General features: G+C 56.8%; 9 protein-coding genes across 9 annotated transcripts; 3 read left to right on the plus strand and 6 right to left on the minus strand.

Annotated features, from left to right (window-relative positions):
* Positions 1-797: 797 nt before the first annotated feature.
* On the minus strand, positions 798-1,895 carry FAF1 (pre-rRNA processing and 40S ribosomal subunit assembly; the record flags this gene model as incomplete). Its single annotated transcript, XM_071066123.1, has 3 exons — positions 798-1,397; positions 1,457-1,554; positions 1,613-1,895. 3 exons carry the CDS (start codon positions 1,893-1,895, stop codon positions 798-800), a joined length of 981 nt encoding a protein of 326 aa, XP_070922224.1.
* Positions 1,896-2,492: 597 nt separating this feature from the next.
* HIS6 (Enzyme that catalyzes the fourth step in the histidine pathway) lies at positions 2,493-3,423 on the plus strand (the record flags this gene model as incomplete). The annotated part of the gene is made up of 3 exons (XM_071066124.1): positions 2,493-2,792; positions 2,857-3,055; positions 3,134-3,423. The coding sequence occupies 3 exons, from the start codon at positions 2,493-2,495 to the stop codon at positions 3,421-3,423; spliced, it is 789 nt and encodes a 262-aa protein (XP_070922225.1).
* A 966-nt stretch (positions 3,424-4,389) lies between these two features.
* On the minus strand, positions 4,390-8,914 carry BUD4 (Bud site selection protein bud4; the record flags this gene model as incomplete). Its single annotated transcript, XM_071066125.1, has 5 exons — positions 4,390-4,875; positions 4,980-5,755; positions 5,846-6,197; positions 6,345-8,741; positions 8,810-8,914. The coding sequence occupies 5 exons, from the start codon at positions 8,912-8,914 to the stop codon at positions 4,390-4,392; spliced, it is 4,116 nt and encodes a 1,371-aa protein (XP_070922226.1).
* A 1,062-nt stretch (positions 8,915-9,976) lies between these two features.
* Positions 9,977-11,212, minus strand: MFIFM68171_10707 (uncharacterized protein; the record flags this gene model as incomplete). The annotated part of the gene is made up of 1 exon (XM_071066126.1): positions 9,977-11,212. One exon carries the CDS (start codon positions 11,210-11,212, stop codon positions 9,977-9,979), a length of 1,236 nt encoding a protein of 411 aa, XP_070922227.1.
* Positions 11,213-12,247: 1,035 nt separating this feature from the next.
* On the minus strand, positions 12,248-13,507 carry MFIFM68171_10708 (uncharacterized protein; the record flags this gene model as incomplete). The annotated part of the gene is made up of 3 exons (XM_071066127.1): positions 12,248-12,499; positions 12,562-13,003; positions 13,071-13,507. 3 exons carry the CDS (start codon positions 13,505-13,507, stop codon positions 12,248-12,250), a joined length of 1,131 nt encoding a protein of 376 aa, XP_070922228.1.
* Positions 13,508-14,370: 863 nt separating this feature from the next.
* MFIFM68171_10709 (uncharacterized protein) lies at positions 14,371-15,837 on the plus strand (the record flags this gene model as incomplete). Its single annotated transcript, XM_071066128.1, has 1 exon — positions 14,371-15,837. One exon carries the CDS (start codon positions 14,371-14,373, stop codon positions 15,835-15,837), a length of 1,467 nt encoding a protein of 488 aa, XP_070922229.1.
* A 524-nt stretch (positions 15,838-16,361) lies between these two features.
* MFIFM68171_10710 (External mitochondrial NADH-ubiquinone oxidoreductase 1) lies at positions 16,362-18,001 on the plus strand (the record flags this gene model as incomplete). Its single annotated transcript, XM_071066129.1, has 2 exons — positions 16,362-16,479; positions 16,533-18,001. The coding sequence occupies 2 exons, from the start codon at positions 16,362-16,364 to the stop codon at positions 17,999-18,001; spliced, it is 1,587 nt and encodes a 528-aa protein (XP_070922230.1).
* Positions 17,033-17,419, minus strand: MFIFM68171_10711 (uncharacterized protein; the record flags this gene model as incomplete). The annotated part of the gene is made up of 1 exon (XM_071066130.1): positions 17,033-17,419. The coding sequence occupies one exon, from the start codon at positions 17,417-17,419 to the stop codon at positions 17,033-17,035; it is 387 nt and encodes a 128-aa protein (XP_070922231.1).
* Positions 18,002-18,437: 436 nt separating the features above from the next.
* On the minus strand, positions 18,438-19,282 carry POP3 (RNase P and RNase MRP subunit; the record flags this gene model as incomplete). The annotated part of the gene is made up of 3 exons (XM_071066131.1): positions 18,438-19,038; positions 19,108-19,158; positions 19,227-19,282. 3 exons carry the CDS (start codon positions 19,280-19,282, stop codon positions 18,438-18,440), a joined length of 708 nt encoding a protein of 235 aa, XP_070922232.1.
* Positions 19,283-20,192: the final 910 nt, after the last annotated feature.

Below are 20,192 nucleotides of genomic sequence, written 5' to 3' on the forward strand. Positions count from 1 at the left end.
GCCGGCCGAACCAAGCTCCAGCACTTTGACCCTACCCTATGGTAATACAGTACTAGTTGACACGTGCAGAGGGACAAACACGCACACATGGAAGTATAGGAACAGGAGATACATGTACGCCCTGTGGCCTGGTGTTGTAGCATAGATGAAGTTTGTATAGCGTGGCCGGCAGGTAACTCTCCAAAATCAGCCGCACTAGCTACTTTCTTGAACTGCGTGTCCAGTCTGGAGTTAGCTAACTAGCTGGAGACACCCCGTGAGGACAGATGGTAGGACGAAGATGCACGCCTCCACCGTCCTCGCTCGATCCAGCCCTAAAAAGGGGAATGGAGCGAAAGGGGTGTTGTGTAACCCCTGGTCGCACTTGGCCTTGCCCAGGCCCAGCGAGCTTGACCCAACCCAGCAGGCTGGGCGGGTCGACTAGCTGGCAGCCCGATGATGTCTTTCTCGTGGAGTAGGGCAGCATTGGATGGGTTGTTTGTGTTTCAGGATCCCTGTCCTAGGTGGTCTTGTTTGTGAACCCGAAGGTAGGACAGGATACCGAGTTTGTGTTGCCGGTTTTTGGGAAGCAATATGGCTCTTTGGGGTCGAGACGGGGCTACCCCCGCGCCGTTGCTGAAACCGAGTCGGTCACCCCGTCTTTTCCCCCCTTAAAAGGAGGGTGGTTATGGTCTTTCTCGGCACCATTGTCTGGAAAGATGGACTTCCCCAAAGAGTGGGCATGGAAGGTAGAGTGTTGACACCTGCTACTGTCCGTTTGCTCGCTTGCAAGTTGTGCCGGGTTGTCCGAAGGGCAATCATCTCCTCCTCTTCATCTTCCCCTTTCCACCCGCTCCTCTCCCAGAGGCAGCAATCGCCCTCGCCTCTCTCGCACTGACCCTCAACTCGGCACCTCTCATCCTCCCAACAGCCGGCAAATCAACCGGCCTGTCGCCTCTCCCCTTCTTTTTCGTTTTCACTTTCTTCACTTCTCGCTCAAGAATGATGCCATTCTCCCTCGCCTCCCTCCTCCTCTTCTCCTCCTTTGACGCTGCAGTGGTCACGATGCCCTTTCGCATCGTCATGGGCATCTTTGCCTGAGTGAGGATACTCTCCTTGGCTCCCAATGCTTGTACGCGCATGTCGGTGGTCTTGTGCGCCGTGCGGCCGGCCGAGAAGGCACGCGTGTTGGAGGCGGTGCTGGCGGCGTGCTGCGATTGCCAGTGCGAGGCGTTGCCGCCCGCTGCTGAGAGGATGTGGGACTCGGCGATCAGTCGTTGCAGGGCGAGGTCATTGGCTAGAAAAGCGGCGCTGTCTTCGGGCTGGTCCTCGCTCGAGGGCATCTTTTTGGCGTTGATTACCATCTGTGCCGCCGAGGCTGACGTATGGCTATGGCTAGGCGGGCGGGATGACTGGGCCTTCTGTCAGCAGGCTCGGGGGATAAAAACAGTAGCCGAGGGTTGATTTAGTGACGCACGAGGTAAGCTTTTAGCTCTCGTTTGTTCATTGTCGAAGTGGCGGCCGCTTTCCCAGTTGATGAGTGGTCGACTACCTCGACGGAGTGGGTTCCCGAGCCTACACTAAGTCAGCCTAGTTCTAGAGCAGAGTAAGCATGGAATCTTCTGTGCCATACCATCACCATCCTCGTCGTCCCCGCCGTCTGAAACACCATCCCATTCCGATTCGGATTGGTCCGTACCGGGCTCGCTGTCGTCGTCGCGCTGGCTGCCACCGCTGGCGCCGCTGCCGCGACCGTCACGACCAGCGACGGGCTTCGGCGGAGCGGCACAGGGGGCGACGGCGAGCGGCTTGAACCGCGCCTCAAAGTGCCGTTTTAGGAGCTCTTGAGCATCGGTGAGGGCTCCGGAATCGCCGTCGGCGGACCGCGATTTGCGCTTCCCAAGTAGGCTGGGCATGGCATGAGACTGCTGTGTACGAGGTTGGGTTGGTAGTGGGAGCTTCGGTAAAAATTTCCAGAGCTCAATGGGCATTGTGTCGCGCCTTATCTTATCTGTGCCTAGCTTGGCCCCGCCATGCGACCGATGGCGGCCAGTAAATACAGTCCCTGTCAAAAAGTAGAGTCACACTCCCAAAATCACACCCAAAACGGCCAAAACTCAGCCCCATCACTCCCCATTAATGAACAGCCAACATTTCTCAATTATAAAAGAAAAATAGTTTTAGAGGTGTTTTAAGCTAAATCTTCTGCCTAGTGGGTCATTTTCTATTTTGCCGCTTGTGGAAGCTGGCTGCATTGGTTCTAAGTTGACCTTAAATGCTTCTCATACAAATTCCTATACAAAGTGGGGAAAAAGGTGTGACTCTACTTTTTGACAGTAGCTTTACCCCGCCAAGCGCACATCACAGCATCCTCTACTGTTAAAGCGATTGAAGCTGGATACGGAGCTTGCTATTGCTGATACGAAGCTGCTCATGACCAGTCCCAGTTGTGCCCCGTCAACCCATCTTAATTGAAGCCTCATCCAGAAGACTGCGAGTCGTACAGACACAAGATGACCCGCTTCCGGCCGTGTATCGACCTGCACGCAGGCCAAGTCAAGCAGATCGTGGGCGGGACTTTAGACAGCAAAACTACCTCCCTCCAAACAAACTTTGTCTCTCCGCATCCGCCAGCGTATTTCGCCCGTCTATACAAGGACAACTCCCTTACCGGCGCCCATGTCATCATGCTCGGCCCCGGGAACCGGGAGGCGGCAAGGGAGGCGCTGGCTGCTTGGCCCGGCGGGCTGCAAGTCGGTGGTGGAATCAATGACACCAATGCAAAAGAGTGGCTAGACGCCGGTGCTGAGAAGGCATGTCTACTTGCCCACACTCTCCCGGCATCATGTCACGAATTAATCAGCCTTCCCCTAAAAGGTCATCATCACCTCCTTCCTCTTCCCCTCGGGAACCTTCTCACAGCCCCGTCTCGACGCCGTGCTCCAAGCCCTGGACGGTGACAAGTCCAAGTTGGTGATTGATATCAGCTGCCGGCGTGTTAGTGGCGGGGAGCAGGGTAGGTGGTTCGTGGCTATGGACAAGTGGCAGACGATAACCGACATGGAAGTGTGCGAAGGTAACCAGCTGCCCTCATATGCGCTCCCTCATCATATCTTCCCGCACCACCTAACCCCCGTTCTCTTTACCCTTACAGAATCCATTAAACGATTAGAACCCTACTGCTCTGAGTTTCTCATCCACGCCGCCGACAACGAGGGTCTGCAGGGAGGTATCGACGAGAAGCTTGTTGAGCGCCTGGCTCAGTGGTGCAGCATCCCCGTGACATACGCGGGCGGGGGGCGTAATCTGGACGACCTCGAGAAGGTGAAGCAGTTGAGCGGCGGCAAGGTGGATTTGACCATCGGCAGCGCACTCGACTGTTTTGGGGGGAGTGGTGTTAAGCTGGCCGAGTGTGTCGAATGGAATCGGCAGCAGGAGGTATAGGTAGTGGCAAAAGGGTAGTAGCAAAAGTCATTGACCACCCCCTGGCCATCTTGTGTGCTAGTTGTTGGTTGATGACGATGATGGTACTCCTTAATCCGTGGCTCTGAATATAGGTAGAGCACAATGCAAATTCTACACAATTCGTCACTCACTCGCTCACTCAGACCGGTCAACGCGTATAATACGATCAAAGATGCAGCTGTCGGCGCATTTCCATACACTCCAAAGCCCTACAAGAATTGATACCACAGGAAAAAAAAAAAAAGGCTGTCCGAATCGTCCCCCGGGTCTAAACAAACCCCAACCCAACACATTAATCAAGCCAGCTCGAGGTTTTGTCTCCCATACCCCTCACTCACCTCATAAATAAGAGATGATGGCGCGGAAATGGAAAGAACAGCAAGAAAAGAAATGCCGAACCAAGAGAAAAAAAAAAGATTCCGATTTACAAGTCAACTCCGTACTAGACAAGGACCCGAACAGTAAAACAATAAAGATTAAAAACAAAGCAAAGTGCGCAGCGCTAGACAGGTAGATGAGAAATGAGAAGAAGAACGGGGCGGGACCAAGCCAACCGGCCCCAGAGTCTCTAGCAGAGAGACAGAGAGCGAGGGAGAAAGAGAAACTAAGAAGAAAGAAAAAAAAAAAAAAAAAAGTAAGCGGAAGGGGTAAGAAGGGTCAGTTAGGTGAGCAAGACCGACCGACCCGTGTTTCTTTCATACAACCCATTCCTGTCCATCCATCTGTTTCCATCCATCATCCATCACCAACCCCCCACCAACTCCTCATCACCTCGTTCGTCTCCCATCATCATCCATGCCCAACAGTAACTCCGACAGTTCCATACCTTGCCCGTCCCGGACGTCCTGACATCTTGACATCATCCCGTTCGTATCAACAAACAAAAAAGCCAAACCATCCGACCGAAGAGCGCCATCATGCAAGCGAGTCTCCAAGATCACTCACTCACACGTACGAGCTCTTGGTCCTAGAATGCACCCGCCTCCCCTCGGCGCGCTTCCTGATCGCCTCCTCGCGCTTCAGGACCAGCTCACACCACTTGCCTTTACCCCTGGAAGAGGAGCCGACGCCGACCAGATCGTCCGTGACGCCCTCGCTCCCCAGGCTATCGCGCCCAATGACCTCGCCGAGCACCTTCATCCAGCCTTCCTTGTCCGCCGTGGAGTCGGCGTAGAAGTCAATCAGCTCGCCGTTGTTGAACCGGATGCGGAAGCCCTCCTCGACAAACATGTAGCCCTCCTCGTCCTCGGCAAACGCGGACCGGCGCCGCTTGCCGTTCTTGCCCGTCGTCTCCTTCTCCATCAGAGCGCGGCGGTCGTCAATGAGACGCTTGGCGTTGGCGAGGTTGATGGTGGCGCGCGGCTGGCGCGTGGCTTCGTGGTAGGCCGTCAGCTTGGTACCGACAAGCTTGAAGTAGCGGCGACGCCAGTACTGCAGTGATTTTCGTTCCACGTTAGCATTTTCTCCTTTCCGGCCAGAGAGGTAGGTGAAAAAAAAAAAAAAAAAAAAAAAAAAAAAAAAGGAAATCTACTCACAGGACAATCCCCGCCTTGCTGACTCAAATGGCCTTCCCACATGCGTGCAAGCCTCTCCTCGGCCGCCTTCATCTCCCGCACACACCCGTTCATGCTCTTGGGCATGTCCTCGTCGGTAGCGCCCTTGGGCCTCGGCACAAAGAGCAGCTGCAGCTCCAGCTTGCCCACCTTGTAGGGTGCCCTCCGGACCACGCCGCCGGGCACGGCGCCACCCCTCTTGCTCTTGACGCTGGACGCGAACCCGGCCTCTTCGGTCGCCCACTCGTTGAAGGCCGCCACCTCGACCTGGTACGGCCGGCCGAAGCACCGCGCCTCGTGCTCCTTGAGGCAGACGTAGGCGCGCGCGAAGCTCCCGTCCTCGGCGGCGAGCGGCGAGAGGAGATCCCACGCCGTCGGCTGCGCCGCCTTCATCTGCAGCCGGGCCTGGGCCTCGCGCTGGGCGGCGGCGAGCCGCTCCTCCTCCTCCTGCTGCTGCTTCTGGCGGAGCTCCATCTCGCGGCGCTTCTTGGGCGAGGCGAAGACGCGCGAGAAGGTCGACGTCTTGGGCTTGCTGGCCTTGGTCGGCGACGGGAGCGCCTTCTTCAGTGCCGCCGGCGTCTGCACCGGCGCCGCCGGCTTCTCGAGCTTGACGTTGAGCGTCAGCTGGAACTCGAGGTCGTTGGGCACCACCAGCTCGAATTCCTGCCCGATCGGCGCGTTGCGCGCGAGCTCGAGCCACGCCGTCGTCACGCAGTGCACGCCGTTGTCGAGGGTGAGGCTGAACCAGGTTCGCTCGTCTGTGCCGAGAGAGAAAGGATCTGTTAGTGGCTGAAGCTGTTTTTGGGGTTTCTGGCGGTAGAACCCCGGGGGGGGAAGGAAAGGCTTACTCTTCGGGAGCGGTAGATCAAGATCCTTGACTCCCATTACTTTGACAAAGAGCCGGCCTCGCTCGCCGCTCTCCTCGGTCGCCATCTCGGCCGCGAGGTCCTCCTCGCTGAGCTGTGTCAGTGCTGCGGCGTTGCTCTCCTGGCCGGGGAGCGGCGGAACCGGACCGGCCGCGGGGGTCCTCTTGCGGATGCTCCGCTTCCGGGGCTGGCCGTTCCACGGCTCGACGGTCCACGACTGCGGACGTGTCGCCTTCACCGGCGAGTTGCCCGCCGACCGGCAGCCGCGGAGGTCGTCAGTGTCCTTGTCGCTGGCCGCGACGAGCTTCGTGTTCTGCCGCATGAGGTAGCCGCGCTGTTTGTGTAAAGACATGTCAGTACTAACGTTGCCTGTAGTGCTTGAAGGGGGCATCTCTTGACGCGCCGGTGCCGCACTACTGTGGCAGACGCTGGGGGTAGTTTTGGAGGGTGGGTTGTTGTAAGAAAGCTTGTAAAACTCAACCTTTTGAGCTTCAATGACGCGGTCAAAGTCCTTGTCGAGGCTGAGGCCAAGGTCCAGATCCAGCGTGAGGCTGCGCTTCTTGAAGCTTGGGTGGCGCTCGAGGAAGTCTTCGCCGTTGGCCCGGCTGATCTCGGCGCCCATGTCGCGCGAGATCCTGCTGTGGTGCCGCTCGGGGATGGGCGGAACCTCACGGCTGACGTGCCGACGAGCTTCCCGCATGGCCGCGAGATCTGAGGGGGTCGCCGAAGGGCGGGTCTTGAGCTTGGAGCCCGATGAAGACTTGACGGTGGCCACCTGCTCCGGAATTGCAGGCGAGTGCCGGGCTTCCTCGTCGTCACTGTCCGGCATCGGACGGTGAATGACAGATTCGGGTGTCCCTGGCTCGTCGTACTCGTCCTCGCCCCATCCCGACCCGTCATACTCGGGCTTTGTGAGGGATCTCGTGAGCTGCTCCTCGGGTGTAAGCGGTCGCTGGAGCGAAGCCGGCGTATCGGCAATGGTAGGCTTCTCGGGCTCGGGGGGAACCTCTGGTTCCTCGGGCTTAGCCAGCATGCACGAATCGAAGCTCTTAGAGAACTCGCTCTCCTCGTTCGCGGCCGAAAGCTCAAGTGTAGCGCTAGAGATAGACTCCTGAACCGCCGGCGGAGGCTCATTGGCGGGGGTGGTTGCTCGTGGGGTAGGGATTTGGTCCTCCTCCGACTCTTGACCCTGCTTGTTGTTCCTAGCACCGTTGTCGTTGTCGTTGGAGTACTGGCTCTCGCAATCATCGTCCGATGGGCGCTTCTCGTCATCGAACTCCTCATGATCCAGAGTCTCAGAGTTCTGGTACATGTCGGGGATGGAATAGACATCAAAGTCCTTGTCCTCAGCGTCACGCTTGATGATGACGCTGCCCTCCTCATCAGACTCGTCTAGCATGGAGTCCTCGGTGCTGGGAATTGGCACATCGGGATCATAGGGAAAGGCGTGCTCGGGAGACGAGACGGGGGGAGGCGACGAGAAGTGATAGTCAGACTCGCGGCCAAACAACTTGTTGCCGTTCACGCGCCGCAGTATGGATTCCCGCGAGATGCGAGGGGGAAGCTGATACTCTTCCAAACCTGACAGTTCTCCAACGGTGTCCTCCTCCTCGTATCCGGAGGGAGACCGAGCGCTTGGGCTGCGAGTCTCGCGCTCTGGTGTCTGGCTGTCGCCGCGCTCACGAGCACCGGCACGTCTCATGCGGCGCTCACGCTGCTGCTCAGCGGCAGATTTTCCATCGTCAGAAAGCATCATAAGCCTAAGACGCTCCTCGAGGGACATCTTGCCGGTGCCGATGTTCTGGATCTCCGACTTGGTACAAGAGGCAGGGGGCGGAGAGGGCAGGGTTCTCTGCGCTCCCAGCATGCGCTCGGCCGTTGCAGACAGACCGTTGGAGGCGGTGGAATTGCTCCTGGCAAGCTGGCCCGCGCCCGGGAGAGGCGGCAGGGGCCTGCTCTCGCCATTCGAGTTGGAGGAGTCGCTGCGATGATGTGGTTGCTTCGCAATGGGGGGAAGGTCCTCGGGCATCGGGCTCTTCTCAAACGGGTCCTCTTCATGGCCGTCGTGCCTCCAGTCATCCGGGCCAACCACGGGCGTCTTGTCTGTGTCCTCGAGCGACGCATCAAAGCTGTCGTCCATGTCGACGCCGTCGTGAATCATGTAGTGGTCGTCGTCATCTTCGTCCTCTTCGGAATCGTAACTGCCTTCCCTGGAGTTGCTGCCGATGGACGAGAGGTCTGGGGTGGCCATCTCGTACTCGTTAACCTGGGGGGGCGCCGCGTCAAAGGTGACACTCTTTGCGTGTCGGTGGAGCGATTTGCCCTCGGGGAGGTTGCGTTCAGAGCCTGACGTCTCGGACCAGGTTCCGGTCTCTGGATCGAAGCTGCTCTTGAAGCGACTTGACGAAAGCGAGGACTTGGAAGGTGAGGCTTGGTCCTTGCTGGGCGTCATGGGCCGCACCGGCGGACTCATTGGCGCGGGGAGCGCCGTCTTGGAAGTGGAAGGGCTCAGGATGGGGATGCTGGTCTTGCTTTCGCTCCTCTGGTGGCCAAATCCGCGGTTCTCGGAGCGGAGGCTAGCCACGCTGGCACCGCCGAACGCGTTGCCCTGGACTTTAGCCAGCGGGCGCTCGATGTGCGGTATCCGGGTGGGGTCGTATTCCTGCTTCTGCTCCAGAGCCAAGATGTTGCTGTTCTTGACGCGAGACGCCTTTTGCAAGCGCTCAATGGAAGAGCGACGGGTTGGAGAAGGCGAGCCAGAGCGACCGCTGAAGCTGTTCTCCGAGTTGAAGCTCCGGTTCTGCCAGAAGAGGCGCGGCGAAGTGGCCGTCTCTAGGGGCGACGACTGGAACGGAGACGAGTCCGTAAGCGCCATTTTCTGCGTCTCGATCAGCATGTGGCGCCCAAGGGATAATGGCACAAACAATGAGCATGTGCATGTCTTACCTTGGTGGTTTGATTCCAGCTTGGCGAATTCCGGCGCTTCTCGGTAGGAGAGATCTCCGAGAGCGGTCGCGGGATTGCGCTCGCCGCCTTTGTGGGCGAAGGCATTGTGTTGCTCTTTGAGAGACGCAGCGGCTGTACCTTGTGGCGCAAAGTTAGAGGGGGGAAGGGGAGAGCGGCGTGGTTTGCGAGCGACGGCAACATACCGGGTTCTCCGATGACATGCTCAGTCGCTCTTCTTCTTTTTCTTCTTTTCTCAGATTGCTGGTGTTGACTGCAGCGACTTCATGCCCGCTCACTGCGGAAACTTGGGCTGCGGCGCACACCAGTGAATGTACTGACGGCAACGGGATGGCAGGTGCACGCAGTCGCCAGAGAAGGCAAAAAAGAAAAAAAAAACAAAAAGAGTAAAAAACCCACGGGCGGCTTGTCGCAAAGGATCGTGCAACTAAGTCCAAGTGAGATTTGTGATGAAATCGAGGGGTATCAAATGAACGCTGACCACGAAACCGCAGCGACCTATAGCCAGCCACCGATATGGGAGGTGATGGTGAGGAGGACAGACCGGTAACTGTTGCTGCAGCGCCGTGGAATCTTTGTTTGTGATGTTTAAGGGAGCCCTCACAGGTGGTTTCGGTGCGGTGCGACGGCGCAGCGGCCGTCCTGATTGGCTGCGCAAAGTAAACAAGCCAACGGCCCCTCGCCCGCAGGTCTGGCTCGGTTGCTAAGGTAACCCCGCTGCAGCGACCCGTCCCTGCCCGCTTCACGCCCTGCTCCGTCAGACCCCGCCCGGATCCCCGCCCGGGCCCCTCCCTTGTCTGCCGCTGAGCCGCCCTGCTCTTGCCCCGGACAGCAGCCAATCAGGACGTCAGCTCCCCACCCAGCTCCGTTTCAAAACCAACCCCTAGAGCAGAGTGGAAGCACTGCGAAGAAGTCCCCCATGCACTATTCCCTGGAGCCCTGACTACACTACCACAATACCGTATGCAGCATCCGTTTGTTGTGTACTGTACGTACTGTCTAAGTGCGCCAGGTGCCACAATCGCCATTATCAAAGTGTTTCGCATTAAGTATTACCAGCAATTCTGTCTACCGTCTCTCCTTCATCCGCCCTTCCTCAAAACGCCATCAGGGTACAGTACATGAGATTGCGAGCGGCGATGGGCTCAGCTATGCATTCAGCGCGAGGCAAATGCCCGTCTGGCTGATGGCGGCATGGATGATGAGGGCTGCTCTGGAGCCGCCCGAACAGGACGGGTACTGAAGCTGTGGGGTCGTGAACGTCGAGACACCACCGAGGCCGTCCCGGCCAAAGGTGTACGATCCCGGCGCGCACTTGTCGATGGGCAGGCAGGCCAGGTCGACGTGGACCTCTGCGAGGCTATAGAGCGGGGTGGTGAGGTACGTGACGGTGACCTGGCCCGCTGTGCTTGCCTTTGCGGTCCAGATGCCCACGTTGGTCGCCTTGGAGATATCGTTGCCTCCGGCGCCGACGTAGAGGGGCCCGCTGATTCCGCCTTGCAGCTCGGCGAGCGTCGGGGTCTCGTACCAGCCCCAGCGGTTGCAGCCCTGGCCGGATTGGGTATCGAGCGTGTATGACTTTTGGGCCGACTGGTATCCAAATGCCGTGCCAAAATCGCAGGGCGCTGGGGAAGCCGTGGCACTTGTCGTGGGGGAGCTGGTACTGGTGGCGGTGGTGCACGGCAAGACGTTGCACTTGGTGCAACGGTAGCTGATCTCAATGTAGTCGTAGTTGTTGTTCCAGGCCGTGCACTGGCGGTTCGAGTCGCGCGATGCACACGGGTACTGCTGGCGGAAGGGCAGGAGTGTCCCCGCCGCAGACTTGACGTTGCCCGAGAATTGGAGGTAGAGACCCAGGCCCTCAGAATCACTGTTGGGGCACATGCCGGACAGCAGGTCCTTGATGCCCGTCGTCGAAGAGACGTTGAGGATATCGCTAAAGGGTAGCTTGCAGACGAGGCCCTCGCCGTCGGCCTCGCATAAAACGGTACCAGTCGACGGCGGGGGAGGTGGGTTCCACAAGTTGGGCGTGCGCATGTCGCCCATCAGCGTCCAGCCGACGGCTGCGTTCTCGTAGGTGTAGCCGGGGAAGGGTGAGAACTTAAAGTACACATAGGGGCCGACGAATTCGAGACAAACCCTGGACGTAGCGTCCGAGCCTGGGATGTAGGTGGGAGGGCATTGCTCGGACCACAGGTGCTCCAGCGGGAGCTGGAAGTTGTCCTTGTCCGGGATCGGGATGCCAGCAAGCGCGCAATCACTTTGGCAGACATCATAATCCCATCTCTTGGACGGGGCCGGGGCCCGCTGGTATAAAGATTGTCCCGGGGCCGCGAGCGTAAGGCCGCTGCCGGCAAGGAGGAGAGTTGGGGTAGTGGCCTTCATTGTCACGAGCAAGTCTGAGGAAACCTGGGGAGTGCCTTGCTTGACGCAAGAGCCATGGCCATGACTGGTATTTGTATGTGTATGTAGGCCGCCTTCAGCAACATGGAAGAATGAACGGCTGAGAAAACCAGCGTGTGTTGTGGGGAAATATTGCGCGCCAAAATATGGACTCATTCCGAAATCTGGACTGGCCTCCCAATTCACGCGCTCCAAAGAAGCCATGGTACCCCGGTCTGACGAATCATCGCAACGGCCAAATCAGCCACCGCTCCACTGTGATTCAGCTCTCCAGCTCTCCGCAAAACAAACCAACGAGAGTTAGTGTAGTTCCGGGAAAAGGGGGCGTTGACGAGCGTCCTCGGAACCTGCCGATCTATTACTCGCGCAAATCACGATCCAAGCCGGCGGCAGGTACCTACCTGTTCGATTCTTGTCCCTCGGAGCAATATCCTACGAGCTGCGAATATCGGAAACTACCAACTTTGTGGCATAAGTCATCCCGTCGTGGGTAATGAAAGATGGTGTGGTCTGTGCCGCACGAGCCCCGACTGTCCGGATCAGACAGGGCTTGTCTCACAATTCCAACGACGCCGCCCTGGCTACCAACCACATCTCCAACGACATCTCTCTAATTAATAACGATGACTCCGCGAATGATATCTCCCAGGAAGTTTTGACGTGCCTTGACCTAATATAAGGATGGCCTATGGACCAGTTTGTTTTCCTTTGTTTGGGTATAGGGGTGGACGGACTGATTCTAGGAGAACAGACTGAATTATACAGGTACCGGATGCTCTATGAATAGAGTTAGATTTATTTGCCGTGCCATCCTTCACAAGCATCTCGTTGAGTCGTTCCCTTAACTGACCAAAGATCATAGATAGCTAGGTGCCTAGGCACCCGAGACCCTGTTAACTGACCTTGCCTGTATGCTGCTGTGAACGTTTTAATCGGTGTGGTCCTAAGAGGAAGAGCTTTGGCATTAAAGGAATACAACCGAACCATCTTGGTAAGTAGGTTCAGATATAGCCCCGCTCACTTACTGCTGCTCACCGTTGGCAATTGTGCCCCCAACTGCTCTCTTAACTTATCCAGCTCTCTATCTCTGGCCGCCATCTGTTCAGCGTGCTTTTTTGACATATCAACCCGTTCAGCCTTTTCCTTGGCCAGCTGTTGTTCGGCAGCGAGCAGCCGTTGTTCGGTAGTGACCAGCTGTTGTTCGGCAGCGACCCGTCCAGCTCTGTCCCTTGCCGCCTCTTCCTGCCTGTCCCTCTCCTCTCGCTCGCGCTGCACCGATGTTAACACAAAGACTAAGTAATATGCCTTATTGTCACACAATTAACACGCACCTGTTCGATAATTGCCACGACCTGGTCTCTACACTCCCTGCTCAACTGACAGAGACGGTCGAACCTGGGTATCTGTCGCAGCTCCTCCTCCACCTCCCTCAACGCGGCATCGGGGACTTCATTTTGCTTCTTGCCCTCGCCGCCCTGCTCGAAGCTCCTGACCAAGTTGACCAGACCGCGCATGTCTCCAGCCTCTTCCTTCGCCTGCATCAGGCGGTACCCGGGATATCCTGTGATAGGGCCGAGTTTGCCGGCCTTCTTCGCGTGCTGCAAGTTCTCGTTTTGTCCGCCGTAGAGACGCTCAAGTACTTCGTACGTTGACCCGGCGAACCAGTAGCACATTGTCGTGTGCAGACGGTATGTTGTAGAGAGCTGTGAATGGGCTTTGAGAACGGCCGCGAGGTCAAAGGCAGTTGGGGTGATAGCCTCAAACGTCATCTGCCTGATGTAGGGTATCAGTTTAGAGTTTGGGTGCCGCCAATTATAGTGATGGATAAAAACGCATAGACCTCAGACGGAGTGTCTCCCCAGCCTTGACAGACTTCTCTAGCCGCTTAAGGGCAACCTGAGACAGGGGGGTGAGTTTGTCAACCCTATTTTTCGGCTGATTGATGAGGATTGACGAGAGCGCACTCGAATTACCGAGCTTCGACGGTAGCTTATCGTCACTTTCCTGATCCTCGTCGTCCCAACAACGCTCATAACGGAGGTAAAGACATGCATCGTTAGAGCGATTGTCCTGCGAGTTGTTACGCAGGGTCGCTACGACAAACTCGTGCTTCCACTTCGACTTCGCCTTGGTGTTCTTGTAGTGCGTCACTTGAGATACCCGGAACTGTTGGGCGAGTCGTCCATTCGCTGGGTCTTCAAATATCTCGGTCAGCCACTCGTCTGCCGTCAGGCCAAGCTGCATAAGCTGCTTGGGCCATTCCGGTGGAAGGGTCATCTTCGTTGCAGTCGGAATGCCACCCAAGAGTGCTCTGAATGTTAACTGCAGTCTCTTGTGAAGAGGGTAGGGATCGCGGCTGTAATCAGTCATTTGGGCAGGCGGAACGAGCTGTTATTAAACGTGGCCAGAGAGAATTTAGAGGCCTGGATACGACATGCAGTACCTGTACTGTGACATCTATGAGCGGAAGGTCTTGGATGCACGAGAGGCTGCGTTGGGTGCGTTGGGTTTATTAGTTATGTTTGGCGATGAAGATGCAAGTGGTATCTGATTAAGGTAGTCTCATGTGCTCCAAGACCGGCTGGGTAACGTATTGGCCCACTTTTTATAGCCCACTTCGATCAGCCGATCAATTCGCATGGGCAGAACTACACGTACACATAAACACTCCACAACGTTCGGGCCACAACGCACTGCACCGGCCACGGCTCCCCAACCCCAGCCAGAGGAATGAGGATTGTGTGTCAGAGACTACGTGTAGCCCAGCATCCTGGGTCCCGAAGCCAAACACAGTTCGCCGGGTTCACCATTGTCAAAGACCGGAACGGCTGACGCTCTGAAAGCTTGGTTGACGGCTTCGAATTTGAACTTCTTTCGCGAGGTTCGTTTGGGAGCGGTCGTATTCATTGTTGGCTCCGGCGCGTCTGCCCTTTGTGGACCGGGACACGGCGGGTGAGGCGCGAAGGAATGGTGGTTGCCGTGCTCTGAGTGGCCGTTCGTCATTTGGGTAGCAACTCGGACAGTCATATGCATCATTGAATCAACCCGATAAATACCTGTGGGCCGGTACCCCGGAAGCTGAAAGCTTTGATAAGAAGGCATCCACGAACACAAGACTGTCCGTGTCTGGATACTCAGAGATGGCACGATCTGGCTTGGACGCTCTCCCCGGGGAGCTCCTGAACGAAATATGCGGCTATCTCTGCTGGCACTGCCGGGGCGGGCATGCGACTTCGATACGCCCTTTCGAGCTGGAATCGAACAACGGCGAACTCGAGCCGCCAATGTGGAAGCGTGACGAGCAAACTGGCCTGGCTAGCCTCAGCCGGACGTGCAGAGTGCTGCACATGGCGGCAGAGCCCTTCCTATATCATTACTTTTATACTTTCCAGAACCACGACCTATATTTCTTTTTCCGAACCGTGTCGGAACGGCCTGATCTCGCGGCAATAGTGTCCGAAGTCGAAGTTGGTCACGCCGGTGGGGTGCCCACGACGGTACGACGCCCCGACGTGATCGAGGGCGGCGTGCGTCGAGCAGGCCTTAAACCTGAAGACCCTGCTGAGGCGAGAGAGGGGGTCGAACACGACGTCTTATTCTCTCAGCTGCTGCAGCTGATGCCGAACTTAGAGAGGTTCCACTTCCGCCAGTTCGGTGGCCCGTTTCCCACTCGGCCGGATCCTTCGCTCTCTTCATTGGTGTCACTCAAAAACGTGGCCTTGAGCGGTTTCAAGAAAGGCGGATACGTGCTTGATCGAGCCATATCTACACTGAGGCTGGCGCCCAATCTCGAGATCCTCCATTGCTACGGGTGCCTTTGGGTTTCTCAGTATTTCGTCGGCGATCTGGGCCGCAAAACGCGGGAAGAACGTCTCCCGTCGTCCAGCGCGGCCTTGACCCAACCGCCTCCGCTGCAGAACCTCGTCGAATTGAGGCTCACTGACACCCTGTTGACAGTCCACTCCTTGATTCACCTCCTAGGTGCGGTGGGACCGGGATTGTCAAAGGTCAGCATCCGACGGAGTGGCCTGCCCCCGCCGAGCGGCTGGGGCAGCAGGCATAATCTCGAATTCGGCGAAGCTGTCTACGCGTTGCGTCCATGGAGCCAGACATTGAGGGAGTTCACATTTTCCATCGACGGCATAGTGGAACCACGTCAAGACCCCCCGCATGGCCTCCATCTCGCCGGCCGCCTGCGCGATTTTCGGGTGTTGCAGATTCTGCAGGTCCAAGAGTGCTCCTTCGATTTTCCCGGGTACTTCAGACGTCAAGAGGACGCACTTACCTCGACACTGCCCGTCTTCCTGCGCGAACTTAGGGTCATGAGGTCCATCTATTGCAACATTGTTCCGGCTTTGCAGGCTCTGCTGGGAGCCGTCACGAATGGGCAGTTCGCGGATCTCAAAAGGATTGAGATCGACAACCATCACTGGGGCGTAGCGGGGGAGCTGACGGAGCTGACGGAGCTGACGGAGCTGAGGGAGCTAGGCGTAATGTTCCAGTCTGCAGGAGTAGATTTTGTAACCCGCCCTGAGGCTGCAACGACGGAGATTCGAGTTATCAGTGATGAAGAAAATGATTCACCCTTCCAATCGCCCCAGAATTGAAGGCAGGGATTGCCCTTTTCGTCAGCCTGCTGAAAGGGCGGGAACTGGCGGCGGCATTCCCGCGCTAAACCACGGCTGTAGTTCTTGGCTCCCGAGGCCCTGTGACATTTCTCTTGGTGGGCCAAGGGGTGGCTGCACGCATCATCAGCCTTATCCGCATCGGTCAGGTTTTGTGCACAAACTTCGTACCCATCAGTGGAAGCTGTGAGCGGACATATGGGCTGATCACCTACTATGGCAGCGGGAATTCCCGGGAATTAAGCTGTCGAACTGCTAGGGGAGTTCGCCCCTTGCGATTCCGGATCATTGGCGTGAGAACAACCATGACATCAACCACACAGCCGGGTTACCCCGAGCATCAGTTTTGTGTATGACACATGCACCGAAGAATGCCAGGTGCACAAGCTTGCTATGGATAAATTTCAGCTCAAGTAGTTGTAGCCTTTAGAGACTCCGAGGGCAGTTGTTATTTGTTGTTGAAAAAAGTATGACAAGAAGTCCATTTCGGTCCAACCCTTGGTAACATGGCTTCATTATCACGTCGGCCGAGAATTCCTCTTGACTTGCTTGCCCGTTGTTCCCTCAATCCGAAGTCACTCGCCCTACCGCATGTGCCAAGTCGCAGCTTTAGTCTCGCCAAAAGTAGGGCGTTCTCTCTCAAGACCAGTAAGCGTGGTAATTAACCCCATCGTCAGGTCATGAAATCCACAAGGAACGGGTTGTGATTCTTGGCTCGGGCTGGGCAGGCTACGGCTTCGCCAGAACGCTCGACCCGGCCAAGTACGAGCGCGTTGTCATCTCGCCGCGCTCCTACTTTGTCTTCACCCCCTTGCTGGCGTCAACCTCGGTCGGAACCCTCGAATTCCGAACCATTCTGGAGCCCATCCGCCGTCTGGGGAAGAACATCGACTTCTACCAGGGATGGGCCGACGACATTGACTTTGACCACAAGGTGATCCGCGTCGAGACGAACGCGGCCGAGGAGGCAGCAAGCAAGACCGTCGTCCCTCCGTCTCCCCTTCCGCCGTCACAGACTGGACAAACCGTAACAAAAAGAGCCAAGGGCGACCTGATTGATATTCACTACGACAAGCTGGTTATCGCCTGCGGCGCCTACAGCCAAACCTTTGGCATCGAGGGCGTGCGCGAGCACGCCCATTTCCTCCGTGACATCGGCGACGCGCGGCGCATCCGGCTACGCGTGCTCTCCCTCTTCGAGCAGTGCTCCTACCCGCGCGGGTCCGACCACCTCAGCGACGACGACAAGCGCTCCCTCCTCCACTTCGCCATCGTCGGCGGCGGGCCCACCGGCATAGAATTCGCCGCCGAGCTGCACGACCTCATCCACGAGGACCTGGCCCCACTGTACCCCGACCTGATCCCCCTGGTCAGCATCACCGTGTACGACGTCGCCCCCAAGGTCCTCCCTATGTTCGATCAGGCCCTCGCCCAGTACGCCATGGACACTTTTGCCCGCCAAAACATCTCGGTCAAGACTCAGCATCATCTTCAGCGACTCCGCCTCGCGGACGGCGAATTTGGCCGGCGGCACGGCGCGCTCAAGATCAAGATCCAAGAGCATGGCGACGAGGAAGTCGGCGCCGGCATGGTCGTCTGGAGCACGGGGCTCATGGCTAACCCGCTCACCGCGAAGCTCACCGCCAAACAGCTCTCCTCCCCGGGCGCCAATCCCCCGTCGGGCGTGGCCCCCCGCCACCTAGTCCGCGACCCCCGCACGGGCGGGCTCATCACCGACGCCCACCTCCGCGCGCGCACCCAGAACCGCGATGACGAGCAGCCCGGCGTCCTGGAAGACGTTTACGTGATCGGGGACTGCGCCGTCATGGAGAACGAGCCGGCGCTGCCTAAGACGGCGCAGGTGGCCAGCCAGCAGGCGGCACACCTCGCCAAGATGCTGAACAGGGGCGGGGCTAAGGCGGTGGCGGAGAAGAAGTTCAAGTTCCGAAACTGGGGCACGCTGACATATCTGGGCAGTTGGAAGGCGATCCACCAGAGCCAGGCCGACGCGCTCAGGGGCTGGGTGGCGTGGGTGATTTGGCGGGGTGCGTACCTCACCAAGTCCATGTCGGTGAGGAATAAGCTGCTGGTGCCCATCTATTGGATGGTTTCTTGGCTCTTTGGGAGGGGGATCAGTCGGTTTTAAGAGTGGGGAACGGTGGGCTACGGTTGTGACGGGGAACCTACATGCCGTTTAGGTGGAGTTTGGGAACATGATGGCCAGATCCATACATAGATCGTATACCCCATTATCCTTTTAAACTTTTAGAGGGTTCTGGTTTAGTTATATAGACCGTAATAGAATTTCCACTCTGGTTTGCAATTCGCGCGGTATTGGATCTGATCTGTCATCTGAAGTAGGGGCTGGGATGTTCTGCGCCATCCAGACGAACCTGGATGCTTTTAGAGGTCGCCGATTGTCAGAGGGAACAGCGTTTTGGTGTGTTTGGTGGACGATGAACAACATTCGGTCGAGAAAAGCGTAGACAGGTGCAGCCATCTGCGCGACCTACCCTACTATTCATCGGCCAATCTATTCGACTATTCTGCCATTATTATCATAGCTACTGCCAGATGCAGGCTCACGACAGCCTTGGCTTCTTACTCCCAACCTTGGTCGGTACGGCATCGATGTTCGTCTCGAGGAACCTGGCGGAACAAGCCTCCTCGAGCCAAGAGACTTGGACTGGGGCTACGTGCTCACGTACAAAATCGATGAGTCCCTTGGCCTGCGGCTCATCGTCCCGCAGACCTATGCTGGAAGCCCGGGGGATGCCGAGCGCGGCACTCAGCCGCTCTTCGCAAGACTTCGAGAAGCCAACGAGCCTGACAGCCTTCTCTGGTGACTGGGACTGTGCAGCAAGGGCTACCATCTGCGGAAAGTGGCAATGAAAGGCTGAAGACTGGCCAGAGCGGGCGACAAAAACGACGCTGTACTGCGTAGCGACTTCTCCTGGCGTCGAGCTAACTCCGTCTTTTTTAGCCGACATGAGCTGTAAGGTGCGGGAGATCTTGGACAGGCCGACATCGACATGGGCGGCCAGCTCTGGAGCAGGAGGCGCTGGAGTTGCTTCTGCAGGTGGTTCTGAACTAGGAGCGTTCTCCTTTTTTCGAGTCCTTCGCCGCTTCCCCTTGGATGGTGTGATGAAAGATCGTCGATGTGTTCCAAGAGGAGCTAGAAGCCTGTGACAGAGCAGAGTTATCGTCAGATGGAGCTGTACACAGATGCTCGTCGACGCAATTTCTACATACCGGCAGAGGAGTTCTAGGATGACATCTTGGTCCTCCTGGCTGACTTGAGGCCTTTCCCCGATAAGTCAGCATCTGACCAAACCTGCACAATACAAAGAGGGATGCCGCAGGGCGCTAACCATTCCACTGCGGTATACGGGGTGTCTAAAACGTGCACAATCTTCTTGCGCTCCATTGCACCAAGCAACTCCCTGCGGAGAGCCAACTACCACGTTTTGTGACTCGATGGAAACTGGCACCCGATTCTTTCAGGGTCTGTCCCCAACGAGCAACGTGATATGCAATTCTAAATTCCAGCGTGTTGGGCCGAGCTAGAGTGACTTGATAGCCCGTGTCTGTTTGTAACTCAAGTGCCCTGGCATGCGCATCAAGGCGAAGTTATCGGCGATACAGTATCACTTTGTTTTGTAACTCTCGTGCTGACCTTTTGGCTTTCTTTAGCAGCTTCTTCTCTCGTATTCTGGTTTTTGATATTGAAGAATTGAGTCTTGAAGAATGAAAAGGGAAAAAAAAAAAAAAAAAAAAAAAAAAAAAAGCAGTTAGCATTGACAGGGATCAAACGCCAGGCCGCGCCGTTCGGCTGCTACCCGAAGCCCAGTCTATGCGTGATTCAGCAAACAAACTATAGCCACACCCCAGCGTGCAATTATTTCCGAAGCTCTCTTTGTTCGTTTGTCAATTGGCGAGTCTTGAAGCAGGCAGATGTGCAACATTAGGTATCAAGAGAACCGCAAACACACCGAGAATAAGGGGAATAATCTATCCTGTATGGCAATTTAGCGTGGAAGCGCCAAGCCATGACGTCCATCAGAGAGTAGCCTCAACCATGGCTAAGTATCATCTCACCTGGCAAGCATACCTACCTCGGATGTGCAATAGTTCTTTCTGGGTTTTGCTGATCTTGATGCTCGACCATGGGCACATGTAAACAGTCTAGGACTCTAGTCCCAAAACTTCAAGCTCAGTTAGAGGCGCACATTGCACGACGGCTTTTAGTTAAAACAACGGACGGCTTGGGACGGCCACCGTCACGAGATAGTCTCAAGTGATATGCTTGGCCAGTGCCTACACTCCGCCCTCAACTC

This window comes from Madurella fahalii (genome assembly GCF_045866475.1).
Source record: "Madurella fahalii IFM 68171 DNA, scaffold_6, whole genome shotgun sequence".
NCBI classification, from domain to species: domain Eukaryota; kingdom Fungi; phylum Ascomycota; class Sordariomycetes; order Sordariales; genus Madurella; species Madurella fahalii.